The sequence below is a fragment of the Podarcis filfolensis genome (assembly GCF_964270895.1).
Source record: "Podarcis filfolensis genome assembly, chromosome: 2".
In the NCBI taxonomy this organism is placed as follows: Eukaryota; Metazoa; Chordata; class Lepidosauria; order Squamata; family Lacertidae; genus Podarcis; species Podarcis filfolensis.
In genome coordinates this window covers 44,689,350-44,710,220 of record NC_139605.1, presented here as the reverse complement: position 1 = coordinate 44,710,220, position 20,871 = coordinate 44,689,350, and the positions used below count along the sequence as shown (strand labels likewise).

At 43.4% G+C, this 20,871-nt stretch overlaps 1 protein-coding gene across 6 annotated transcripts in view; it reads right to left on the bottom strand.

The window, feature by feature from the left end:
• Nucleotides 1–16,750, bottom strand: part of CARD19 (caspase recruitment domain family member 19) — a 37,800-nt gene extending 21,050 nt beyond the window's left edge. For 2 of the 6 annotated variants that reach the window (XR_014545358.1, XM_083603155.1), the window contains exons 1-2: nt 16,253–16,750; nt 642–784 (exon numbers count right to left, since the gene is read on the bottom strand). Coding sequence is in view for 5 of the 6 variants with exons in the window: in XM_083603155.1 (XP_083459281.1) it covers nt 642–784; nt 16,253–16,268 (159 nt within the window). In the remaining variant the exon portion in view is untranslated. Of the gene's footprint in view, nt 1–641; nt 785–9,438; nt 9,684–16,252 lie in introns of those variants that run through there. The other 4 variants (XM_083603154.1, XM_083603152.1, XM_083603151.1 and 1 more) reach the window with 3 other exon arrangements.
• Nucleotides 16,751–20,871: the final 4,121 nt, after the last annotated feature.

Below are 20,871 nucleotides of genomic sequence, written 5' to 3'. Positions count from 1 at the left end.
TGGAAGGGATGCCGAGGGTCATCTAGTCCAACCCACTGCAATGCGGGAATCTTAACACGCGATCCCCCATCCAATTTGAAACCATACTGGACTCTTGTTTAGCTTCACAAATGTGCTAGCAGTTGTAGTTCTGTGAAGGGAACGGTGGTCATCTAACCATTTTCAGCAACAAACTACAGTTCCCAAGATTCTTTGAGGGAAATTGTGGCCGTACGATACTGCTTGAAACGTATAGTACAGTCGTATGGGAAGTGTTTTCTGTGTGATTATTCAAGCGTACACTTCACATGTGGAGTCTAAACTTGGCTCATTTTCTTATCTGCTTGAACTTATCAGGTCCACAGTTTTGGTGTGGTTTGTGTTAAGAGGAACGTTGAAGAGCAGGGAAGGGCTGATATCATGTGCGGAGAGGATTTTAAGGAAGCTCAATGCTGTATACCTTACAGTTTTTCCTCCGGTTCCCATTGTCAGTCCTATTAGAGAAGACCCCAGAGCTGCCTTTGGCTCTCCTGGGTGCAACCACCCCTAGACTCAATGAGGTACCAGAAGTTTTGCATTTAAAAAACCAGCAATCCTAATCCTGGGTCAAATGAGCTACAGCAATAGCAAAGAAACACTGCAGGTGGGATTCCTTCAATTACCTTTTCTGCTTCTTTATTGGTAAGAATTTGAGGGTAAACTCTGTTCAGCTGAAGGATAATTTTGTCAACCAGCTGCTCGCTCAGCCTGCCGTTGCTCGTTAGGAATGCCATGTCCTGCCGTAAACGATCACAGTAAGTCGGATCTACAAAACAGAAGCAATACATTTAAAAACAGGCCCCTGGTTCCACAAAGACCAACTGGATGGAAGTGCCATATAATTCACATCAGCTACCAAATGTTTCCTACTAGGACATGAGCTTCAGGAACATCCTGGGAGCGCCATAAATGCTCTCAGGAACCATTAAGAGCGGCTGACATTCATGAATATACCGTATTTTTCGCTCTATAAGATGCACCAGACCACAAGACGCACCTAGTTTTTGGAGGAGGAAAAGAATAAAAAAAATATTCTGAATCTCAGAAGCCAGAACAGCAAGAGGGATCGCTGCGCAGTGAAAGCAGCAATCCCTCTTGCTGTTCTGGCTTTTGGGATAGCTGTGCAGCCTGCATTCGCTCCATAAGACGCACACACATTTCCCCTTACTTTTTAGGAGGGAAAAAGTAGGTCTTATAGAGCAAAAAATACGGTAATAATAATAATACAAATACTGAGCATTCATAGGGTGTATTTCACATACAATGCAATCTTTACACGTTGCGTAGTACAAGATCTCAGATAAAACCAACAAGCCACGAGGTCTCATCAGTGACAGTCCACCAAGACCGTGTGTGTGTGTAGCGAGGCATTTCCAAGTGGTTTAAATTTCAACATAGCAGCCCTCCCACTGCACTGCAAGCTACTCTCCCATCCTGCTTGTGGTCTCATGAGTTCCTTCACGTTCCTGAACTCTATGTGTGAACTCACCTCTTCCTTTTCTTTTCAGAGCCAACCATGGTCAGCATCATAGTTGCAGTTTTGCAACCATGATCAGAAGTGAGTTTGCAGGGGGCTGAGCCAGGCATCCCCAAACCTGGCCCTCCAGATGTTTTGGGACTACAATTCCCATCATCCCTGACCACTGGTCCTGTTAGCTAGGGATGATGGGAGTTGTAGTCCCAAAACATCTGGAGGGCCAAGTTTGGGGGTGCCTGAGCTGAGCTAATGGTTAGAAAACAAAGCTGCATATAAGCCTTGTTACCTTTGAAAATGAAAAGATACAGAGGAACACAGAGAGGGAGAGGGAAGACACAGACAAGCTCAGCAGAGAAATAACAGAACAGAGTTGGGGAGCTCCTGATCTCCTATACATGTTTAGGAGAATGGGCAATATCACATCTGAACAGGCCTCAGTAAAAAATGCATTTTTTTAAAGTTGGAATGCTCAATTTTTATATCTGCCTTCAAATCCTAGCCACTAAAAGGGAAACTGTGCAGTCTAACCTGACCTCAGAACAATTTCAATTGCTGTATTTTTATTGCTGCATAGCCGAGCATGGGATTTGTTTGCTAATCAGTGCTTCAAAATCCAGAGATTCTGCTATAAAAACAGCGGGATGGCCTTAAAAGAGGATGATTTTGCTGTTCAGCTTTAAACCTTTCATTGCCTTCAGATTCTGTCCTCTCTTTTTAAATAATGTGATAGTCCCCCAAAAATATTCATAAAAACCTCCCATGATTATTGTAATAAGCAAAGGCTTTTTGAGAGCCTGAGTCATTCCCATTAAAACGAAAAAAAGAAAAGCTTTCTACTGGCATTGCACAACTTTTGCAATTCCATAAGTATCAACTGGATTTCCAGAAAACTGTTACCATTCAACCCATAAAATTAATGGTTCAAATGGCAAGCGAAGCATCTTTTTCTGCATTGTCTCAATGCACCTCAATAAAATCCATGTGCTTCATTATACTGTTTGCTAAAATTCTTTTCCAGTTGAGATGTTATATAGTCTTCTTTTGTTTCAAGATGCTATGAGAAAGGAAGATTGAAGAGGGCGGAAGTCAAGAGCTACGTTTTGAAAGATGTACTGAGAATACATGGATGGGGATACGGAGAAACCGAAGACAAACATAGAGATGGTGACAACACAGCATATTAATGATTAGGGTTGTTTCACATAGGACATTTCCCACAACTATATTCTGTCCCCAGGGTGAAATTAGCAGTGGCTTGCAAATTAGTCATCTCCTTCCTATGCTGTCCCCTCACCCCTTGCCCACTTTGAAACCTAGGACTCAGCTACATTATTCAAAAAACAGTGTTTTGAATGCGTTATAAACAGACGCTGTAGAGTGTGTTTTTACATAGTGTTTTTTTTTTCTTATAACAATTTATGAATCATTTTTAGTGTTCCCCCCCCATGTGTAGACCCACCCCTAGACTGTACACTTCTGGAGGCAGGGAACAGCCTTTTTTCCTTCTGTATGTCAAAGTGTACAGTACCATTTCAGGAAACCAAGAACACCTGATTCTCCCCGTCAGAAACTTCCTAACATAATGAATGAAATGTCTTTGAAAGAGGCTTCACATGACATGACACAATTGTCCTTCCATATGAACTCCTCACAGAAAAACTCCGTCAAGAAAATTAGACATCGAATTCATGTAATTTTCCTGCATTGGGCATCCAGTGAGGTTTTAAAAATGAAACTCCTGCCATATCACAAACTTCATTTGACGCCACTCTAAGTTCCCTAAGACATTTGCTGTGCTGCTTAAGAAATCGAGGCCAAGGTACTCTTAAGAGTCTGGAGTTCTCTAGTTCCAAGGTTTACCTGTGAGAATGTCCCAATTGTAGAGGTAGAACTTGTGTCTAAGGCTACATACATACCACAAAGTTAAAACACATTTAATGCACATTCCCTCTTTCAAAGAATCCTGGGAACTGTGGTTTGTTAAGGGTGCTGGCTACACTGCCATTCTTGGGATTCTTTTTTTGGGGGGGGGAGCAGGGAGGAATGTGCCTTAAATATGTGGTGTGTATGTAGTCTAAGTGCTGTGAATGAACAGGAAAGCAAGGCGAGCTCAGGCTGGCTTCCCTCTCTTGGCTCTCTCCAATGTCTTCTGCTACAAGTCACATATGCAACAATATACAAGAGCATATTAGCAGCGAAGAGAGTTTACATCAGTTAAGCCTCTCTGTTTTTTAAAAAATGTATTTCAGTAAACTGGAATTCTGCCTACAACTGCAGCTCTTTAAATTATGCCTCCAAACAACTGTTATTATCTGCTTTGTGCTGACCCATACAAATCTTGTATTTTATGCAGCACACATAATTATGCAATGTAAGCTTCTCTGGGATTTTAGGCAAGGCTCCTTTTTATTTTCTTCAATCAATGGCAAATGCAAGGCAGCATTATGTAAAGGGCAAGTTCCCCTCCCCACTACGCTACCTTTCTATGAGTTCCGTCTGCTCAAAATCCTTACATGCAATTAAAATGTGTTAACCTTAACCTTGAAGCATCACGATAAATGTATGGTAGGGGTAACTAGCCTTTTCAGGCCAGTGGACACATACAGAATCCTGAAAAAGTGCTGTGAGCACTTGCTCTGTCCACCATTACTGATCTTCCTGTTGCAAACTTCCAAGGAACTCTACCTTCCAAAGTACAGAATTTGGATGTTTCGACTAAAGATGTTTTGACTAAACACACCCCAGTCCCATCAAGTGTGCTCCTGGACCTTTCACAGTTCCTTCAGAAATAGCTCTGAGGGTGTCAGTTACTGCATTAAAATCAAGTTTTGTCACTGACTTTATCTGAATACATCACAACACACAAGACAGTTTGCAAACAATGGCATGCCTAACACTTGGAAGATTTCTAATCAGTCTCTTATTATTTAGGAGCGCACAGAATGCAGAATCTCAAATTGTAAATAGGACTCCCATTGTACTGTTTTTGCCTATTGTATGTGCCAACAGCTAAATAAAAATGTGTTGTTGTTAAAAATCATTGTAGATCAACTATTTCATTTTTCTTTCTTTGACAACTGCTCTATCACCATTAACAAAATGAGTTTTTGAAAATATCCAGCCCGTAATCTTTTAATCCGGCCCTAGCTTTATTCCCTCAAGCTGTAACCATAGAAGATCACAGACTCTGAAATCGCTAGATGCTGAAATGAATTCAGCCTTATCTTGGACTCCACCGTGGAAACAGATATGCAAGGTAGACTAGACGTATTTCAATGAAACTTGACTGACATATTTTTTTTTAAGGCACTGGTATTTATTTATCAGAGAAAAAGAAAACAGCCTATAAAAATGATGAGGAAAGAAATTCAAGGCAGGAAGAAATATCAGTGTTTCATTGCACTGGAGAGACGTATACAGTCCAGTACTTTCCATGCTTCAGGAATGTTTACAGAATTGCTAGCTACAGACCTGAGTTTTGTCCCGCAGCAGCCTTACCAATTGTCAATGTTTAATGCTTTGTTCACTTGTCTTATTCTCCCATCTGCTGCAGGCTCCAGGGAGTAAAATGCCAGCAGTGAGCCCAGGGAATGCCGAGGTCACTAGTGCTGCACAAGGACCTGTCAAACTGGAACTATGGCTTCTCAGGACTTCCTTTCCCAGGGAAAAGCTTGCATCCACTTTGCTCCTAAACTCCGCAAAGCCAAGGTCTGGCTTAGAGTGTTGCCTGAAGGCAGTACAGTGGTACCTCGGGTTAAGAACTTAATTCATTCTGGAGGTCCGTTCTTAACCTGAAGCACCACTTTAGCTAATGGGGCCCACTGCCGCCGCGCAATTTCTGTTCTCATCCTGAAGCCAAGTTCTTAACCCAAGGTACTATTTCTGGGTTAGCAGAGTCTGTAACATGAAGCGTCTGCAACCCGAGGTACCACTGTATCATGGTAAAACTCATTACTGCTTAACCACAATCTGTAGCCAAGTTTTGTTCTTGGTTAAAGAGGACAGAGCACCAGAGGACACACCAAGTGAAACCTTGGCTTAGCTTCTATGGGTGCTAAGAGGACCCAGAGAAGAGCAAAGTTGGCACCAGGAGGTTCATGCTAAGCCATGGTTTGCCTTAGTGCTACATGCAAACATGGCCCCTGTTGTCATCACCCTGGAGCTCTTAAAGATACACACTCTGGTAGAATCCACATACATATAAGAAAACCGCTGTGAAAATGGCTTTTTTAAAAAAAGTTTTGAAAAATGCATTGAATTTGGCATAGCTCACTGTCGCCATCTAGTGTCACATTTGTATATTGCACTTTGTTGTTGTTTAGTCGTTTAGTCGTGTCCGACTCTTCGTGACCCCATGGACCAGAGCACACCAGGCACTCCTGTCTTCCACTGCCTCCCGCACTTTACAACACATTTAAAATACTTTATTTGCAGTTGTATAGCTGAGTCCACTGTGTCCAAGGCTTGCACTCTCCACCATTAATGCTTAGCACTTTCCTTGGCCAATTATGGCAAACTGGAGATATATATTGTATGTATATTACCATAAACACATTTATGTTTGGCATGTGTAAACATGGCATAGTTACCGTATATTTGGCATGTGTTAACATTACACTAAATAACTGCAGTATTGCCACACACAATTTTTTAAAAAAACACATGCAAAGAGCTCATTCAACATTTAATCCAAAGCCTATCCCAAAACAAACCACATCCCCACAGTTTACATCGTCAAAGCAATTCAGCAATACAGAAAACAATAATGCAACTATTTTAGTACACCAAACAACAAGCAATGCTAACAAAGCAAAATGCTCATCATTTTGGCCTTCAGGCAGATCATAAAATGAGAGAAGATTACTCTTACCACAAAGCAGGCAATTATAGCACTAACAATGATTGCTGAATGACCAGGTCATTATGATAACTGCAGATGGTTTAAAGCTTTCTCCCCACTTCCATTCATTCTGTTCTTGGAAAGAATCAAACAAATCCATAGTTTGGTGCAGATTCTGCAAACAGACTGAGGATTTTATTGCTGCTGGCAGCCAAACATAAAGAGGAGATCATTTTATGAAAGTAAGATGTTACAAAGCCATTAAAATTCAGGAGGTTTTCCAGATATAGATTTGGAGAGCACTCTTTGTTTTTTGTTTTGCCTCATTTATGTCCTATCTGCATTTTTTTTTTTTGGGGGGGGGGGGTCTCTCACGATATCCAGACACTGGAGGCAAGCAGTGGGGAATGGCTATCTCTATCTTGCTTGACTTAGGAACTGGTTTCCATTCAAGATGCTGGTATCAACTTTTAAAGCATCTTGTTTGGTTGGTGTGTTGCCTGCTTTTTTGGTCTCGTGTGTGTGTGTGTGTGTGTGTGTGTGTGTTAGTAGGGGGGATCTGAGCATCACCAGCTTTCCTTCTGTAAAACTTTTTTTGTGGTGTCCACAACAGTTTCTCAGGTTTCCAAATATGCCCCCAAATCCAAAAAGGTTGAAGACCCTGAAGGGTAAGTGTTCAGGGGTAAACACCTGAGGGAATTCATAGAGGTGCAAACTAGCTTCCCAACTTTCATTGGCTCCTTGGCTTCCCAACTCAGGGGTTGGTGGGGTTAGCAGACATCTGTTCTTGGAGATACAGTTCAAATGCTCCACAATTGCTTCGCATCAGGGAACAGCCGGCAGATGCTGATAAGTTTCAGTCTCCAATGATCTAAGCTGGATTTGAAGTGATGCCTTCTAAGTGAAAGGTCAAGCAACCAGCCATGTGAAACACGCAGGCATTAGCCTCTGATCATTGCAATCTTACGTCTGCTTAACTTTTGTCTCACCTTCACACAAGAGCTAAAATAAATGTTTCCATCTCAAGCATCCGCATGTTCAGATTCTTCTAGCATGAGCAACTTGAATATCACAGCTATTTTTGGAAAAGTAGTTTCTACAGTCTATTATACTAACCTGGCTCGCAGTAAAAGCTGCTGTTTAATATGTATATAACAGGTTACGTGTGTAACTGTCTCAAACCTTTTACATACACAACCAAATTATCTTGTTGTGTTTATTTACAAGATCAATTCCACCAAAGCTTCCTGTAGCTGTTATTGTGTGTGTTTTTGTACATCTGCGCAACAAGTGAGTAGCAAGTAAAATATTATTATTGTTATTAATGGCAATTCTAATGCTTTAACCAGTGGCATCACTCTAGTTGCATGATGACCAATGGCTATGTAAGCAGCATTGCAAAAAATAATGAATATGCAGCACCATTATGTGCAGAGCCTACTCCTGATTTAAATGCCACCCCCCATTTACCACATTTTCCCGTGTATAAGACTAGGTTTTCCCCCCTTTAAAATAGTGTCAAGAATGTGTGGGCCATCTCCCCCCCATTTTCTTAAATCAGAGTCCCCCAAAATAGGGGGTGTCTTATACATGGGGGTGTCTTATAGATAGAAAAATATTATATAATTATATATTATATAATGCAATTATTCATTGGGCATCTTGAGACCAAGCAACATACTGCTCAACAGATGATACCTCAGTAGTAGGGTTGGGGAAAACCAGTGGCACTCTAAATGTCGAATGGCTTTAAAAGAGAATTAGACAAATTCAGAGGAGAGGACTACTAATGGCAACTAGTCATGATGGCTATACTCTGTCGCCACAGTTCAAGGCAGCAATGCTTCTGAACACCAGCTGGCAGAAGCCCCAGGAGGGGAGAGTGCTCTTGTATTAAAATGCATTTTGTTGGTTTCCCACAGTACCTCCGGTTACAGACGCTTCAGGTTACAGACACTTCAGGTTACAGACTCCGCTAACCCAGAAATAGTACCTCGGGTTAAGAACTTTGCTTCAGGATGAGAACAGAAATCGTGCTCTGGCAGCGCGAGGCCCCATTAGCTAAAGTGGTGCTTCAGGTTAAGAACAGTTTCAGGTTAAGAACGGACCTCCAGAACGAATTAAGTTCTTAACCCGAGGTACCACAGTAATCTGGTTGGCCACTGTGGGATGCTGGCCTGGATCACTAGATTCACTGATCCAGCAGGGTCTTCTTAGGTTCTTATATTATTAAAGTTTATCCAAGTAGTATATACTTGCTTGCCCACAGTGTACTACACAGAGGCTGCCTGTTACCGGGGCTGATGACTCAGGCGGAGAAGCTGACTCACTTGGCATCAATTACTTCCATCATTTGAAACTCCTGCTCTGAAAAAGTGCCCTGCCTTGCCCATTATGTTATGCTGTTAGCAAGAGAACTCGACGTTTTTAAAGCGGGTGACAATCAAGTAATTCTAAAAAACACAAAGCTTGTAAACAGCAGCCGCGAGCAAACCAATGTCTAAAAGCAACCGTAACTGTGCAGTCCCATTAAGATCGACGCGGCTGGTAACAGGGTGTAGGACTGCAGACTTAAGACAACAAACAGAAATGCGGGTTTAAACAACTTCCTTCCACGGGAGAGGCATCTCCCCTAACATACTGAAGGCTGCCTTTCAAAGGGAGGGTGCAAAGTTGTGCAGGGCACATTCTTCCGTCGCCTTGCAAGGCAGTCGTGTGCTGATCTCCGCAGAGCTTACTTCTGAGTAAACATGTCTAAGATCGGGCTGCTTAAAAACGCACCCTCGAAGAGAAATGCCCCGAGCGAACATGCACAGCGGGCGGAGGCACTGCACGTCTGCAACCTCGCGCACGCTTCCTCGGAAATAAAACGCGAGCCAGCACCCACGGACAAGATCGGGATGCATAATGGTAAGAAGAGACCTCGGCTCCGGTGCATGCAAAAGCGGGGCTAAAGTCTCCTCTAGCAGCGCCTGGGGCTTCCTTTGATAGGCACACACACCCGCCCTCCGAGGTGTCCTTGCCGCCCTGCTCTGTGCGCCCCCTGCAGCCGGGACTTGGCGGCGGCCCGCCGTCCTCTCCCTCCTCCGAGAGGCGTACGAACCTGGCATAATGGCGTCCAGCGGGAAGGAAGGCCGGCCCGGCGAGGTTGGGAAGGTTCCTCGAGCTGCCGCCGCTGCCAGTCCCGCCCCTGCGAACTCTGGCGGGTGCGTCTTGCTCCTTCCTCTCGGGCAGGCAAGCAGGCAAGAGGCCTTCCGGACGCGCCGCTGCGCTTGCAGGTCGGCCTCGGCCACGCGGCGCTCGGGCAAAGTTGCCAGAAGGACCGCCGCGGGAGGAGCCGCCGCCCGGCTGACAAGGGGGGCAAGAAAGCGGCTTCTCCCTCGCTTCTCCTCGACGGAAGAGTCGCGCGCTTTCCTTTCTCACTTGTCTGGACAGGAGGAAAAAGAGCTGCCCCTCCATTCCCGTGCGCAGCGAGGAGCAGGGAGCTGCACACGCTGCTGCGATCCCAAGTGCTCTTGTTGGGGCCCGGGGCGCTGGGCTTCCTTTCTCCCAAGCGCCACGTTTTCCTTGGGAGTTCATCATGGTGCGGAGCAAAAGGGCAAACGGTGTGGTAAACGTAAAAAAATGAGCCTGCGCTGGATTCAGGCACACAGGGCGCCAAGCAAAATTGAGATGATAATAATAATTTATTGTTTATACCCTGCCCATTTGGCTGCGTTTCCCCAGTCACTCTGGGCAGCTCCCAACAGAATATTAAAAACAAGATAAAAGATCAAACATTAAAAACTTCCCTAAACAGGGCTGCCTTCAGCTGTCTTTTAAAAGTAAAATAGTTGCTTACTGCCTTGACATCTGCTGGGAGGGCGTTCCACAGGACGGGTGCCACTACCGAGAAGGCCCTCTGCCTGGTTCCCTGTAACCTCACTTCTCGCAGTGAGGGAACCACCAGAAAGCCCTTGGAGCTGGACCTCAGTGTCCGGGCTGAACGATGGGGGTGGAGATGCTCCTTCAGGTGAGAAGATCCATACCTGAGAAAATCCCATTTGGGAACTCCAGATTTTGGCCTCGCACAGCCACCATAATATGAAAGATGACCAAAGTCTGCCCCTGTATGAGCTACTGAGAAAGCCGCCTACTACCCTGTTTTTGATAAACTACCAAAAAATGTGTACGGTAAGTCCCCAACGTAGGCACATTGTGCACATTCAGCTTTATGCACTTGGCAAAAAGGGGGGGCAGGCGTCCAGGGAAAAAAGACTTCAGCAATCCCACCCACTTTAGGCATGGTCCCCAGAACGTAACCCCTGCCCATGGAAGTTGTGGGCTTACTGTATTGAGTTTTTGCTTGGGGGTGGATGCTGAAGTTAGGCCTGAGCCTAAGGGTGCTTCTAGGCTGTTCCTACTTTCAGGTGGGATTGTACTGGCAAATCTAAGTTGTGTGATCAAAGTTGATTTTGAGCTCTCGTGCATCGAACCCACTTCCTTGAAAGATCAAACTTTTTGCAGTAAGCAAAGTAAGGGAGAAATGCGCTGGAAAGTATGGGATAGTGCGTGCCTGCTTGCTTTTGGCACATCTCGCCTCCCCACAAGCAAATCTCTAGTGAATGTGCATTAAATCTCCCTGCAAACAAATCAGGGTAAATAAACAGATTGTCTGGAAGTGCCTCTGTTCTTTCTCAAGAATAGCAAATAAATGCTTCCTTAAAAATAAAAATAATAAACATGTCAGGGAAGAATCTGATAACATGTTGTGGTCTCCCAGTCTGGATAAATCAAGTGCCTCCTTCCAGAAGCAGCATCCATCTACACTTCCTAGATCAGGGGTAGGCAACCTAAGGCCCGTTGGCCGGATGCAACCCAGTCGCCTTCTCAATCCGGCCCACGGACGGTCCGGGAATCAGCGTGTTTTTACATGAGTAGAATGTGTCCTTTTATTTAAGATGCATGTCTGGGTTATTTGTGAGGCCTGCCTGGTGTTTTTTACATGAGTAGAATGTGTGCTTTTATTTAAAATGCATCTTTGGGTTATTTGTGGGGCATAGGAATTCGTTCATTATTATTTTTCAAAATATAGTCTGGCCCACTACATGGTCTGAGGGACAATGGACAGCCCACAGCTAAAAAAGGTTGCTGACCCCTGTCCTAGATAGCTGGACCCGAGCATAAAACTTGTACAGTCATACCTCTTGTTACATTCAGTTTAGGTTATGTTCTTTCAGGATATGTCCCGCGGTGACCCGGAAGTAATGGAATGGGTTACTTCTAGGTTTCGCCGCATGTGCAGATGCTCAAAATGACATCATGTGTAGAAGCAGCGAATTGCGATCCGCGCAGATGCGGGTTGCGTTCTGCTCATGTTGCAAACGGAGCTCCGGAATGGATCCCGTTCGCAACCAGAGGTACCACTGTAATGCTGTTAAAATGAATTGGGGGCAGAACCGCACATGCCATACCAGTCCCAATTGCCACAGCCACTACACAAAACCTATGGTCACATGCAAGCACGGGGGGGGGGAGCTCCAGAGGTGTTACAACCACCCAAAAACACTGAAACAAATCATCTTTGACTCCCAAGTGAAGTGGTTTAGAGCCCAATTCTCCCCAGTTTATAAGTTTATCCCCATAATTGGGTAAACCTGAATTTACAGGGGGAAAGCATGAAGACTGGTGTTTGAGGGTAACAACATCTGGATTACCCAAACTAAATAGGAAGGCAAACGCTGTAGGTCTCATTGAAAGCAAAAGGTTATAAATGGCCAGTGTCGGGTTCAACCTCAAAGAATTTGCACCATCTGCTAGCAGTGACCTTTCTTATATAGGGGGTCCTCATGTGTGGGCTATGTCCAAAGTTGCTCTAAGTGCACTTTCATAGAAGAAAACTGGAAATCATGTGACTGCGTTTCCCAATGGCATATGAGGATTTATTCAAATGTGCCTATGGCAGGGATTATAATCTCTACATAGGTATCCACACACACATAGGCTGTCACAAAGTGAGCCACTTCAGTGCAATGGATGGAGTATTTGATTCATTGTCATTCTAAGTCTCCTATGTACAGTGCTTTTTTTCTTTAAAAATGTTTATGGGGTACTCATTTTCCTACTTATCTTGAAATACTGCTCCTCAATGAGGCCAAACTTAGATTCACAAAATGTTTAGGGGTATGCGTACCCCCAGAAAAAAGCACTGCCTATGTGTATTTACTTCCCAAGTGACATGCATGGAATTGCCCTGTAAAACATTATCTGTAGTAATAATTATTTCTTTCTAATGGTACAATTATCAAAGCTCTAAAAGGTTAAATTTGTAACCAATTTGAAATGCTTAGATAGGAACAATATTGAACCGAAGGACAAAATTCTGTCAGCGTTTCCATTTCCATTTCTTGTCCTGTGAATTGAAATATAATTCATGACTATAAATAAGAGCTGATGGCACATTTAATTTTCTTGTAGTTTGAACAGTGAACATAAATTTAGAGACAGAAAATTAATTGCCACTTTTGGAAACAATTAATTGTACAATTTCAAACAACATAATTTATTTTTTCACATAAGTTCTCAAATTTAAAAAATTCTACATTTTTCTAATTTGCATATGCAGTTTATTATTTTATTATTAGAAACATGAGCTCATCCATTTGTGTGCTGCTAGGAAATAAAATGCATTTTGATACGTTTTGTAGTATAAAAAAGCACTTCCCTAGCTAGGATTTGATGCTGCGATCCCAGGCCTCCCTTCTTGTAAGTAACCTTCATTACAAGTAAGCAGGGTGTAATTCCATCTGCACCAGTGTCTCTTTAGATACACACAAAGTTTGCAAAAATGCAGATAAAAATAGAAACTTAAAATACAAGTTTGTAAAATAAATCCGTATGGATTATGGCGTATATGAAAAAGTGTTGTGTAAGCATTATTTAGTTATTGCTAAACGGTATAGGCTGTGATCATAGTGTATATATGCAAACCCACAATACTCCACTGTCCGCCAAAAATATACATGCATGTATCATTGGGGCAGTGCCCCATAGGCAACAGTGGCTAAATACAGATCTAAGATTGAAAGCAGAAATCACACTGATCCAACACTCTAATTTCCCATCCTGGGCATCTGATTAGCACTGTCATAATTAGATCAACATTAAAGATGAAACTAAATATTATTTTAACTGCATAAAATTGACCTGTTGCTGACATGATTGACAATCTACAGCTCAGACCTTAGGGTAATAAAATCAACTGTTTCTTAAGAAACTAGGCATCTATATCTTCTCACCTGGGAGTAAGCCCAATGGAATTCAGTGGGACTTCCCTCTGAGCAAAGAATTATTCTATAAGTCTGCTAGGGAGTGCAACGTATTTGTCTCAGGGCTGGAAAGCGATTTGTGATAATGAGGGATGCATAACTTGGTAAGGAATGATTAACATTTGCTCATCTTCATTCTTCAAAATGAGTCCTGAATAAACTAACCAAATGAACCACCCTGGTTGTGAGTCCTTTCAGCTGAGAAATCCTCAGAGCTTCTGAGAACCCTAAACCATTAGGATGTGCAGCAGAAACTATTGAAGGCCCAGCAGCCAATTTGGGGGCCATACGTGTCACCCAGGCCATTTGTATTTAAAAATTGTCATATAACTAGAGCTATACATGCTTTGCACTCTAAGGGATCTTCATTGGGGCACAACAAATTTTTGGACATATAATTGAGATATTAAAATGTTAGGGCAGTATCAAACTAACATACCCCCATCACTGCAAGGATTTTTTCTGCTTGCACAGCTGGACTCATCATCTCCCTCTGTGTACACTCTGTGTCCTTCCCAAATCTGCTCCGGAAGGTTGGCAAAAACCCCTAGAACTGATTTAGGAGGCACGTGGAGGGAGGAGAGGGGGAAAGTCCCACAGTGCAGGCAGAAATATTTGAATGGATGGGACAAACCTGTGCTACTTTGGATACAACTCTTGATATGTTAAAAACCATACTGAGCAGGTAGTTAGACTTGTGTTTCTTTGCCAAGCGAAACAGCTTTCCAGCTTATGACTGCCAGGTGTATGTACCCAAGCATGGGCATAGCCAGGATTTTTGTTAGGGGCGGCTGGACTTTGGGGATGGGGACAGAATCAACGAGATTGGTCAGTTAAGTATTTTTATTGTTTTACATGATGGGGAGGCAGCTGCCCCCTGCCCCCCTTGGCTATGCCCATGTCCCCAAATGATTAGAGATGTACTTCTCTTCTTTTACACCTCAATTGTTCTTGGCAGAGAACTCTGAATGTTCCTGAGCTGGCTCAGAGTTGTGATTTGAATATTGGGTTGCCATGCCCAAACACAACACGGACAATTACATCACACCGGCAATGTTTTCATACTCATTCCCAGCGTGATGCTTGAATTGTTGCGCATTAAAATAATCGGTCCATTTTGTGCTAAGTTTATAACTAACCCCTGGATAAACATGGTTGCTACACACGATTTGAACCACCATCCTCCCATCACCCACAGCCAAAGCATCAGGAGGGCACAAGGGTGAGGAACGCTGCCCTTATTTCAATCATGAATCATTTTTTAATATGCATAAAATGAAAGGAAATATAGGTAAAGATCAGAGCCTGAACTAATTGGAAGCTCTCCTCACTTTGGCATAACTGACCATGGGAACAATGCCAGGCTTGTTGTTTCAGATAGAATGAGTTGGGTGGAGTTCACAAAATGAAATGGCAATCAGAGTTGCACTAGATATTAACCCGGGCAACAACCTTAGAAACAAATAACCCTCTGTTGTGCCTGCATTTCACAGACATTCTTAGATCAACATGGTAGGGCGTTGCCTTATGGCTTATGCAGTCCTCATGCTGAGCTCTCACTGTCTCTGATGCACCAGCGGGGATGAGGAGAAGCAGTGGGAAAGCATTGTTGGGAAGAGTGTGATTCATAGATTTTTGAGTTTTTGTCTATGGTGAAAATGCTTTTGCTGGGGGGTGGAAGCAGTACAGTGTGATGCTACTGCTAGTTCTGCAACCCAGATGTCAAAAGGTCTAGAAGCAAGGAATTACAAACACTCAAGGGACCCCATTTAGTAGCCAATGTTTACCATCATTATACTAGCAACCAAGGAGTTGTTGCAAACTAATCATGTCAATCCATGTCCTGGTGAATTGATAAGGTGGCTAATGTGGAATAGGAACTAAGAGCAACATCTGAAGCAGCCTTGGTATGGCAGATTATGTAAGAGGACCCTTAAAGTTTGCCATTGCTAAGGAACTGTGTGTGCCCCCCCCAATAAATCCTCCATTTTACAGAAAGGTCCGGGAAGGTGCTTTTTTTGGGGGGGGGTACAATTGTACTTCCAAGCTGGAAGGAAAACACTAATCTAAATAATTTTGAAAGCAAGCCCACAGCCATCGCATGATAATATTAGTCACAGTAGCAATTCTGGAAGAATGTGCGTCTATTTTTGATCCGCAAATAAAATTATCAGTGTGGAAACCTTTCCCTTCAAGCATAATGTTTCATTGCATGTCCTTATGATGTGCTAAATATATACTAAAATATTATGTTGCCAGGTGTAGAAAACAAAAGCAGAAAGCTTTATACTGAAGAACAAGTCCCAAAATATTATTTTCAGTTGAAAAGGGTTAGCAGACCATATGACTACTATTTTCCTATCATCGCTGTACAGACAGATTCTTTGTTAAAGATAATGAACAGGAAGAATGACATATCCCAGCAATAAGAATGCAAAAGACATTCACACAAAAGCGACCAAGTCTGGGTGAATCAGACATGCAGACAGGCACTCCCTCCCCCCCCCCCCAAGTCATTTATAGCTGCTCTTGTTTTAAAAGCAAGGCTTTTTAAAAATCCCACCTCTTTATGAACATAAGCTTTAGGAAAAATAATTCACTATGACTTACATTTTCTGAAGAGCATTGTCCATGGGTTTGGCAGCTTTTCCTGCTATGGCTGAAAGAAATCCATGAAATCGGCCAAGTTGAAAATCTGTCCCCTTACTGAAGTTGCTGTCAGGAACGGAAGTTCAGTGACGCCTTCGGGAGGGCGAAAAGCGAAAGTAAAATCTGAGAGCCACCTTAAGGCTTTGGCCAGCAGAGGTCTTCATTCCGCCCTTGGAAAATAAATGGATGCCTACTCTGTAAACGGTTCACAACGGAAGAAAAGGGTCACTGTGACCTGATCACATTTGTCCTTTAATATCAAGCAGCGAGGCTTTTGCAGTTTTAAAAACACTCGAGTAAAGCTATTAAACATGTACGCACACAATCGCTTCTATTGAACTTCTCCAGCCTGTTCCAACACTTGCTTCTGCAAAAGCTGCCTTAAGTGCTTAAAATGGGATGTGCCAACAGGTGTACTGGCACACACTGTAACAAAACATTGCATACTGCCCACAGTAGTTTTGTGTTCCTGGCAGAAACATTTTAAAAAACGACTGTGAAACCTTTTTACAAATTTTCCATGGCATAGTTCCAGGCATCTAAATAGCAATAGTACAATGTTTAATATAACAGATTAATCAGTTTTAAAACTATTAATCAACCTAAAAGGTGCCCCAAATTAATAACTGCAGCAGTTTTTCAAAAAATTAAAAAACTATACATTTAATACTTTTAAAAAATGAAGGTGGCAAGCACCATATTATTGAGCTTGCTGCTTTTTTCTCTTATGTGGAAAGAAACATCTCTTCTCAGAATATCTCAGCCATGACTAACAGACACAGAATCTTAAAAGTTGGAAGGTAGACGACTCCTGCCCACAGGCTCAAACACCAACCTTCTGGTTAACAGCCAGGTGCCCTGATCCACTGCGCCACTGGGGAGGTCTAAGCATCTAAGCTTGAAAAAGTACACTTCTTGCTTCAGAAATCATGTTTACCCATATGCAAGTTCAATGAATAGATTAACCATGAATGATTAAATGCATTACTTACTCCTGAGGTGGGAAGGCTCTGGCCCACAGCCTAATTAGGTTTAGCATCAGCCCCTGATGCAATAGTACCCCTTTATAGGTCTGGTAAAACCACAATGTCCGATTAAACCATAAATGCATACAAACCAGAACTACCTTAGATAATAATGGGCCATCCAGGGTAAAAGATACCTGGGTAGCCTAATCGTACCCTGGAGGCCTTTGCCCTACAGAATCAAAGATTGTAGAGTTGGAATGTATCCCAAGGGTCCAACCCATTGCAACGCCCCCCCCCCAAGAATCTGGCCAGAGAGCACTAGTGGTGTTGAAGGTGGGCCAGTGGAAGTCCTCATTCTAGAAGTCCTCATTCTTTCAGTGCCTTTATGGACTTATTTGGGCTCCTGTTGGCTCGCCCTGTTAGGACCAATAGAAAGCCAGTAACATCTTGTACAGATTGTGTAGTGGGAGCTCAGAGATGGAGACTTCCCTGGAAGGATGGCTTGTCCAGGACTGAATGCTCTTTTATGCTGCCACTGCAGAAATGAACCCACAGGAGCTGCCTGCCGAAGTTCATTAGATTGTAAACACTGGAAGAGGTTACTCTCCACTGCTCTCATCTTTCTCATGCACTTCTTTCTGATGATAAGTAAATTTTACATGAGCAATAAAGCAAGTTCCGGGGGGGGGGGGGATAGCTATCACAAACAAAGCATATTCGCAGGCATCGCCAAATGATCTGAGTGCAGTTTATTTATATAGCTGTAACTCTGCAGTTAATAGTACCAGATTGTTTAAATAAATTACAGTGTTCTAATATTGTCACTTCTGTATACACACCTATTGCTTCACATTAGTCCTTATCTCTTGCTCCAGCCATTTCTTGCCTGCTCACAAGGCACACGACACATGCCCCAAACCTGTAGCAATATCACCACTCCTGCCATCTTCATTCTGGGTTTTTCCATCTTACTTTTATGATAACTTTTATGGCGACTTGCATTGTTCTACTGCTATGGCTTTCTATGTGAACCAGCTGGTCACTATTACTATTACTGCTATTGTTATAGGTTTTGGGGAGGATGGGATCCCCCTAAACCCAAGAAATTAATAAATGGTAAGATTTTGACCATTTGGGATAAGATGGGAGAAATTCTAGTTGCAGAGGAATTCCTGGGCTAGCCTATACAAAGTGACCTGTCCAAGCTAGAACCATTAAGAAACAATACAGGCTACTGAGGGCCATTGGCAATTCAAGAGAACAGTCCCCCCCCCCCGCCCTGAAGTGTAAACAGAGACAGGATTTGGAAGCTTGCCAGGGTAACTGGGCATGTCATATGAAGAGTTTGGGGCCTTTGGCAGAAAACTTGGGATAGCTGAGAAGAGCCCAGAACCATTTTGGCAGGTTGGCTGAAGGCAAGTAGAGAGAGAGATGCCTTGGATTCCACCTGCTGCACTGCTGTGGGGAACAAGCCCCTCTTGAGATGACCATGTAGTAAGATCTGGACTCCCTCCATCTAGATTCAGGTGTAAATATGTGAATAAATCATATTTTTTAAAGCTACTATAGCCTCCTCTGCATTCTCAGTTCTCCAAAGGAGCACAGACACTAGTTGGGGGTCAAGACCCCTGGAATCCCGTGGACGAGTGGCCTGTTACACTATAATTGGTGTGCATAGATTTGATCCTGCAGAGCTGGTTCTACACCACTCTCATCTCAGCACAGCCAGATTTAGGGCAGTGAGGGCAGTTCTCCTGCACAGGATATAATAAAATTAGTAGTAGTAGTACCTACTCAAAGTTGGGGGGGGCACATCCAATTTTGTCCTCTCTCAGGGCAACACATTACCAAAGTGCCCCCCCCCAACTTCCCATCTTCAGCCTTTAACTTTGAGGATGGAAGGTGGAAGTGAATTTGTAGGTATGAGGTTTATGTTCCATTTTACTCTCAACAACTGGACAGCCCTCCTCAGTTTTGTTTAATGCTTCTTCTCAATGCCATGTAGATATCCGTGCTTAATTTGGAAGCTCTTTCCCCTGAACCTTCCATGTTAACTGGGGGTGAAGCTACACTTGTGATTGTGTGAGGAATGTGATTACGCGGGTAGTACGGGTTTTCTGTAAACAGTTGGTGGGGAGGGAGAACCTCACACTCTCCAGTCAGGACCCTGTTACCCCAAGTGTCATTGGGTGTGGGCTTCTCCTCCTCCTCCCAGTTGTTAATGGGGCCGAGTCTCTTCTTTTTCTATTAACTCCCATTGGGAAAGGGCACTCTCCCCATAAACTTGCAGGCAGAAGGGAGATGATGATGTACCTCAAAAACAGCTGGGGTGGGATTTTCTTCCCCATACAAGTTAAAGTAGAGATCACACTCTCCATTAACTTGCATTAACTGTCAGTGCACATAGGGTTTTTAAAGGTGTCCTTTCAAGCACCACCTGATCCCCACGTGACTTAAGGCCCTGCTCCTTTTTAGTGCCCTTTGCATGCATTATAAGCAAGGCTGATGCCGTGTAGTATGTATGCTGTGCCCCATGAGCGGCGATTCATTCGTGCAAAACAGCAGCACAGCAATACCTCTGCCACCAATGAAAGGGGCTTCATGTGGACCATACCTTACCTTTTCTGTATCGGTTCAGCCAACGAATCATTTCCGTTTTGAATTTCCCATTTAGAAGTATAATATGTTATAAGCATCCCTGTAGCTTCCCCCTCTCTGTTCATCACTCTGTCTTCAAGTTCCTGTGGAAGAGCCATTCGATGAGCAAAAACCCATCACAAACACTTCCCCTCCCGTGGTTTCCAGCCTATAAGCAGAGCCTGAACACAGCAGCACTCTCCCCTTCTGCTGTTTCCAGAAACTGGTGTTCAGAAGTACAGTGCCTTCAGCAGTGAAGGGAGAACATATCCATCGGGGTTAGGAGCCACTGATAATCTCTTCCTTCACAAATTTGTCTAATCCTCTTTTAAAGCCCTCCAAGATGGTGGCCAGCAATGTCTCCAAAGCTTAGTGTGTGAATAAATACCTACTTTTGTCTGTACCGGTATTTGCATCCCTGAGCCCCCTAAATGAGTCCATTTGAACACAGATAACATAATGCCTGAATTATTTTGAGCATCTGATGAAAGCTTTTGTTCACCAAAGGCTTTCAAGGGTTTGAGTTTATGAATAAGCTTTCATTCTATCCGAAGTGACTGCAGCTTTTCGTTTGATGTTTTAGTTTGATTTTTGCCTTCAAACTGTTGTTTTGTTTTAATTGTATGCCAACTGCCTTGGTAAAGGTAAAGGTAAGGTAAAGGACCCCTGGACGGTTAAGCCCAGTCAAAGGCAATTATGGGGTGCGGCGCTCATCTCGCTTTCAGGCCAAGGAACCCAGTGTTTGTCCACAGACAGCTTTCCAGGTCATGTGGCCAGCATGACTAAACCGCTTCTGGCACAACGGGACACTGTGACGGAAACCAGAGCACACGGAAACACCGTTTACCTTCCCCCTGTAGCAATATTTATTTATCTACTTGCACTGGCATGCTTTTGAACTGCTAGGTTGGCAGGAGCTGGGACAGAGCAATGGGAGCTCACCCCGTTGCGGGGATTCGAAACGCCGACCTTCCG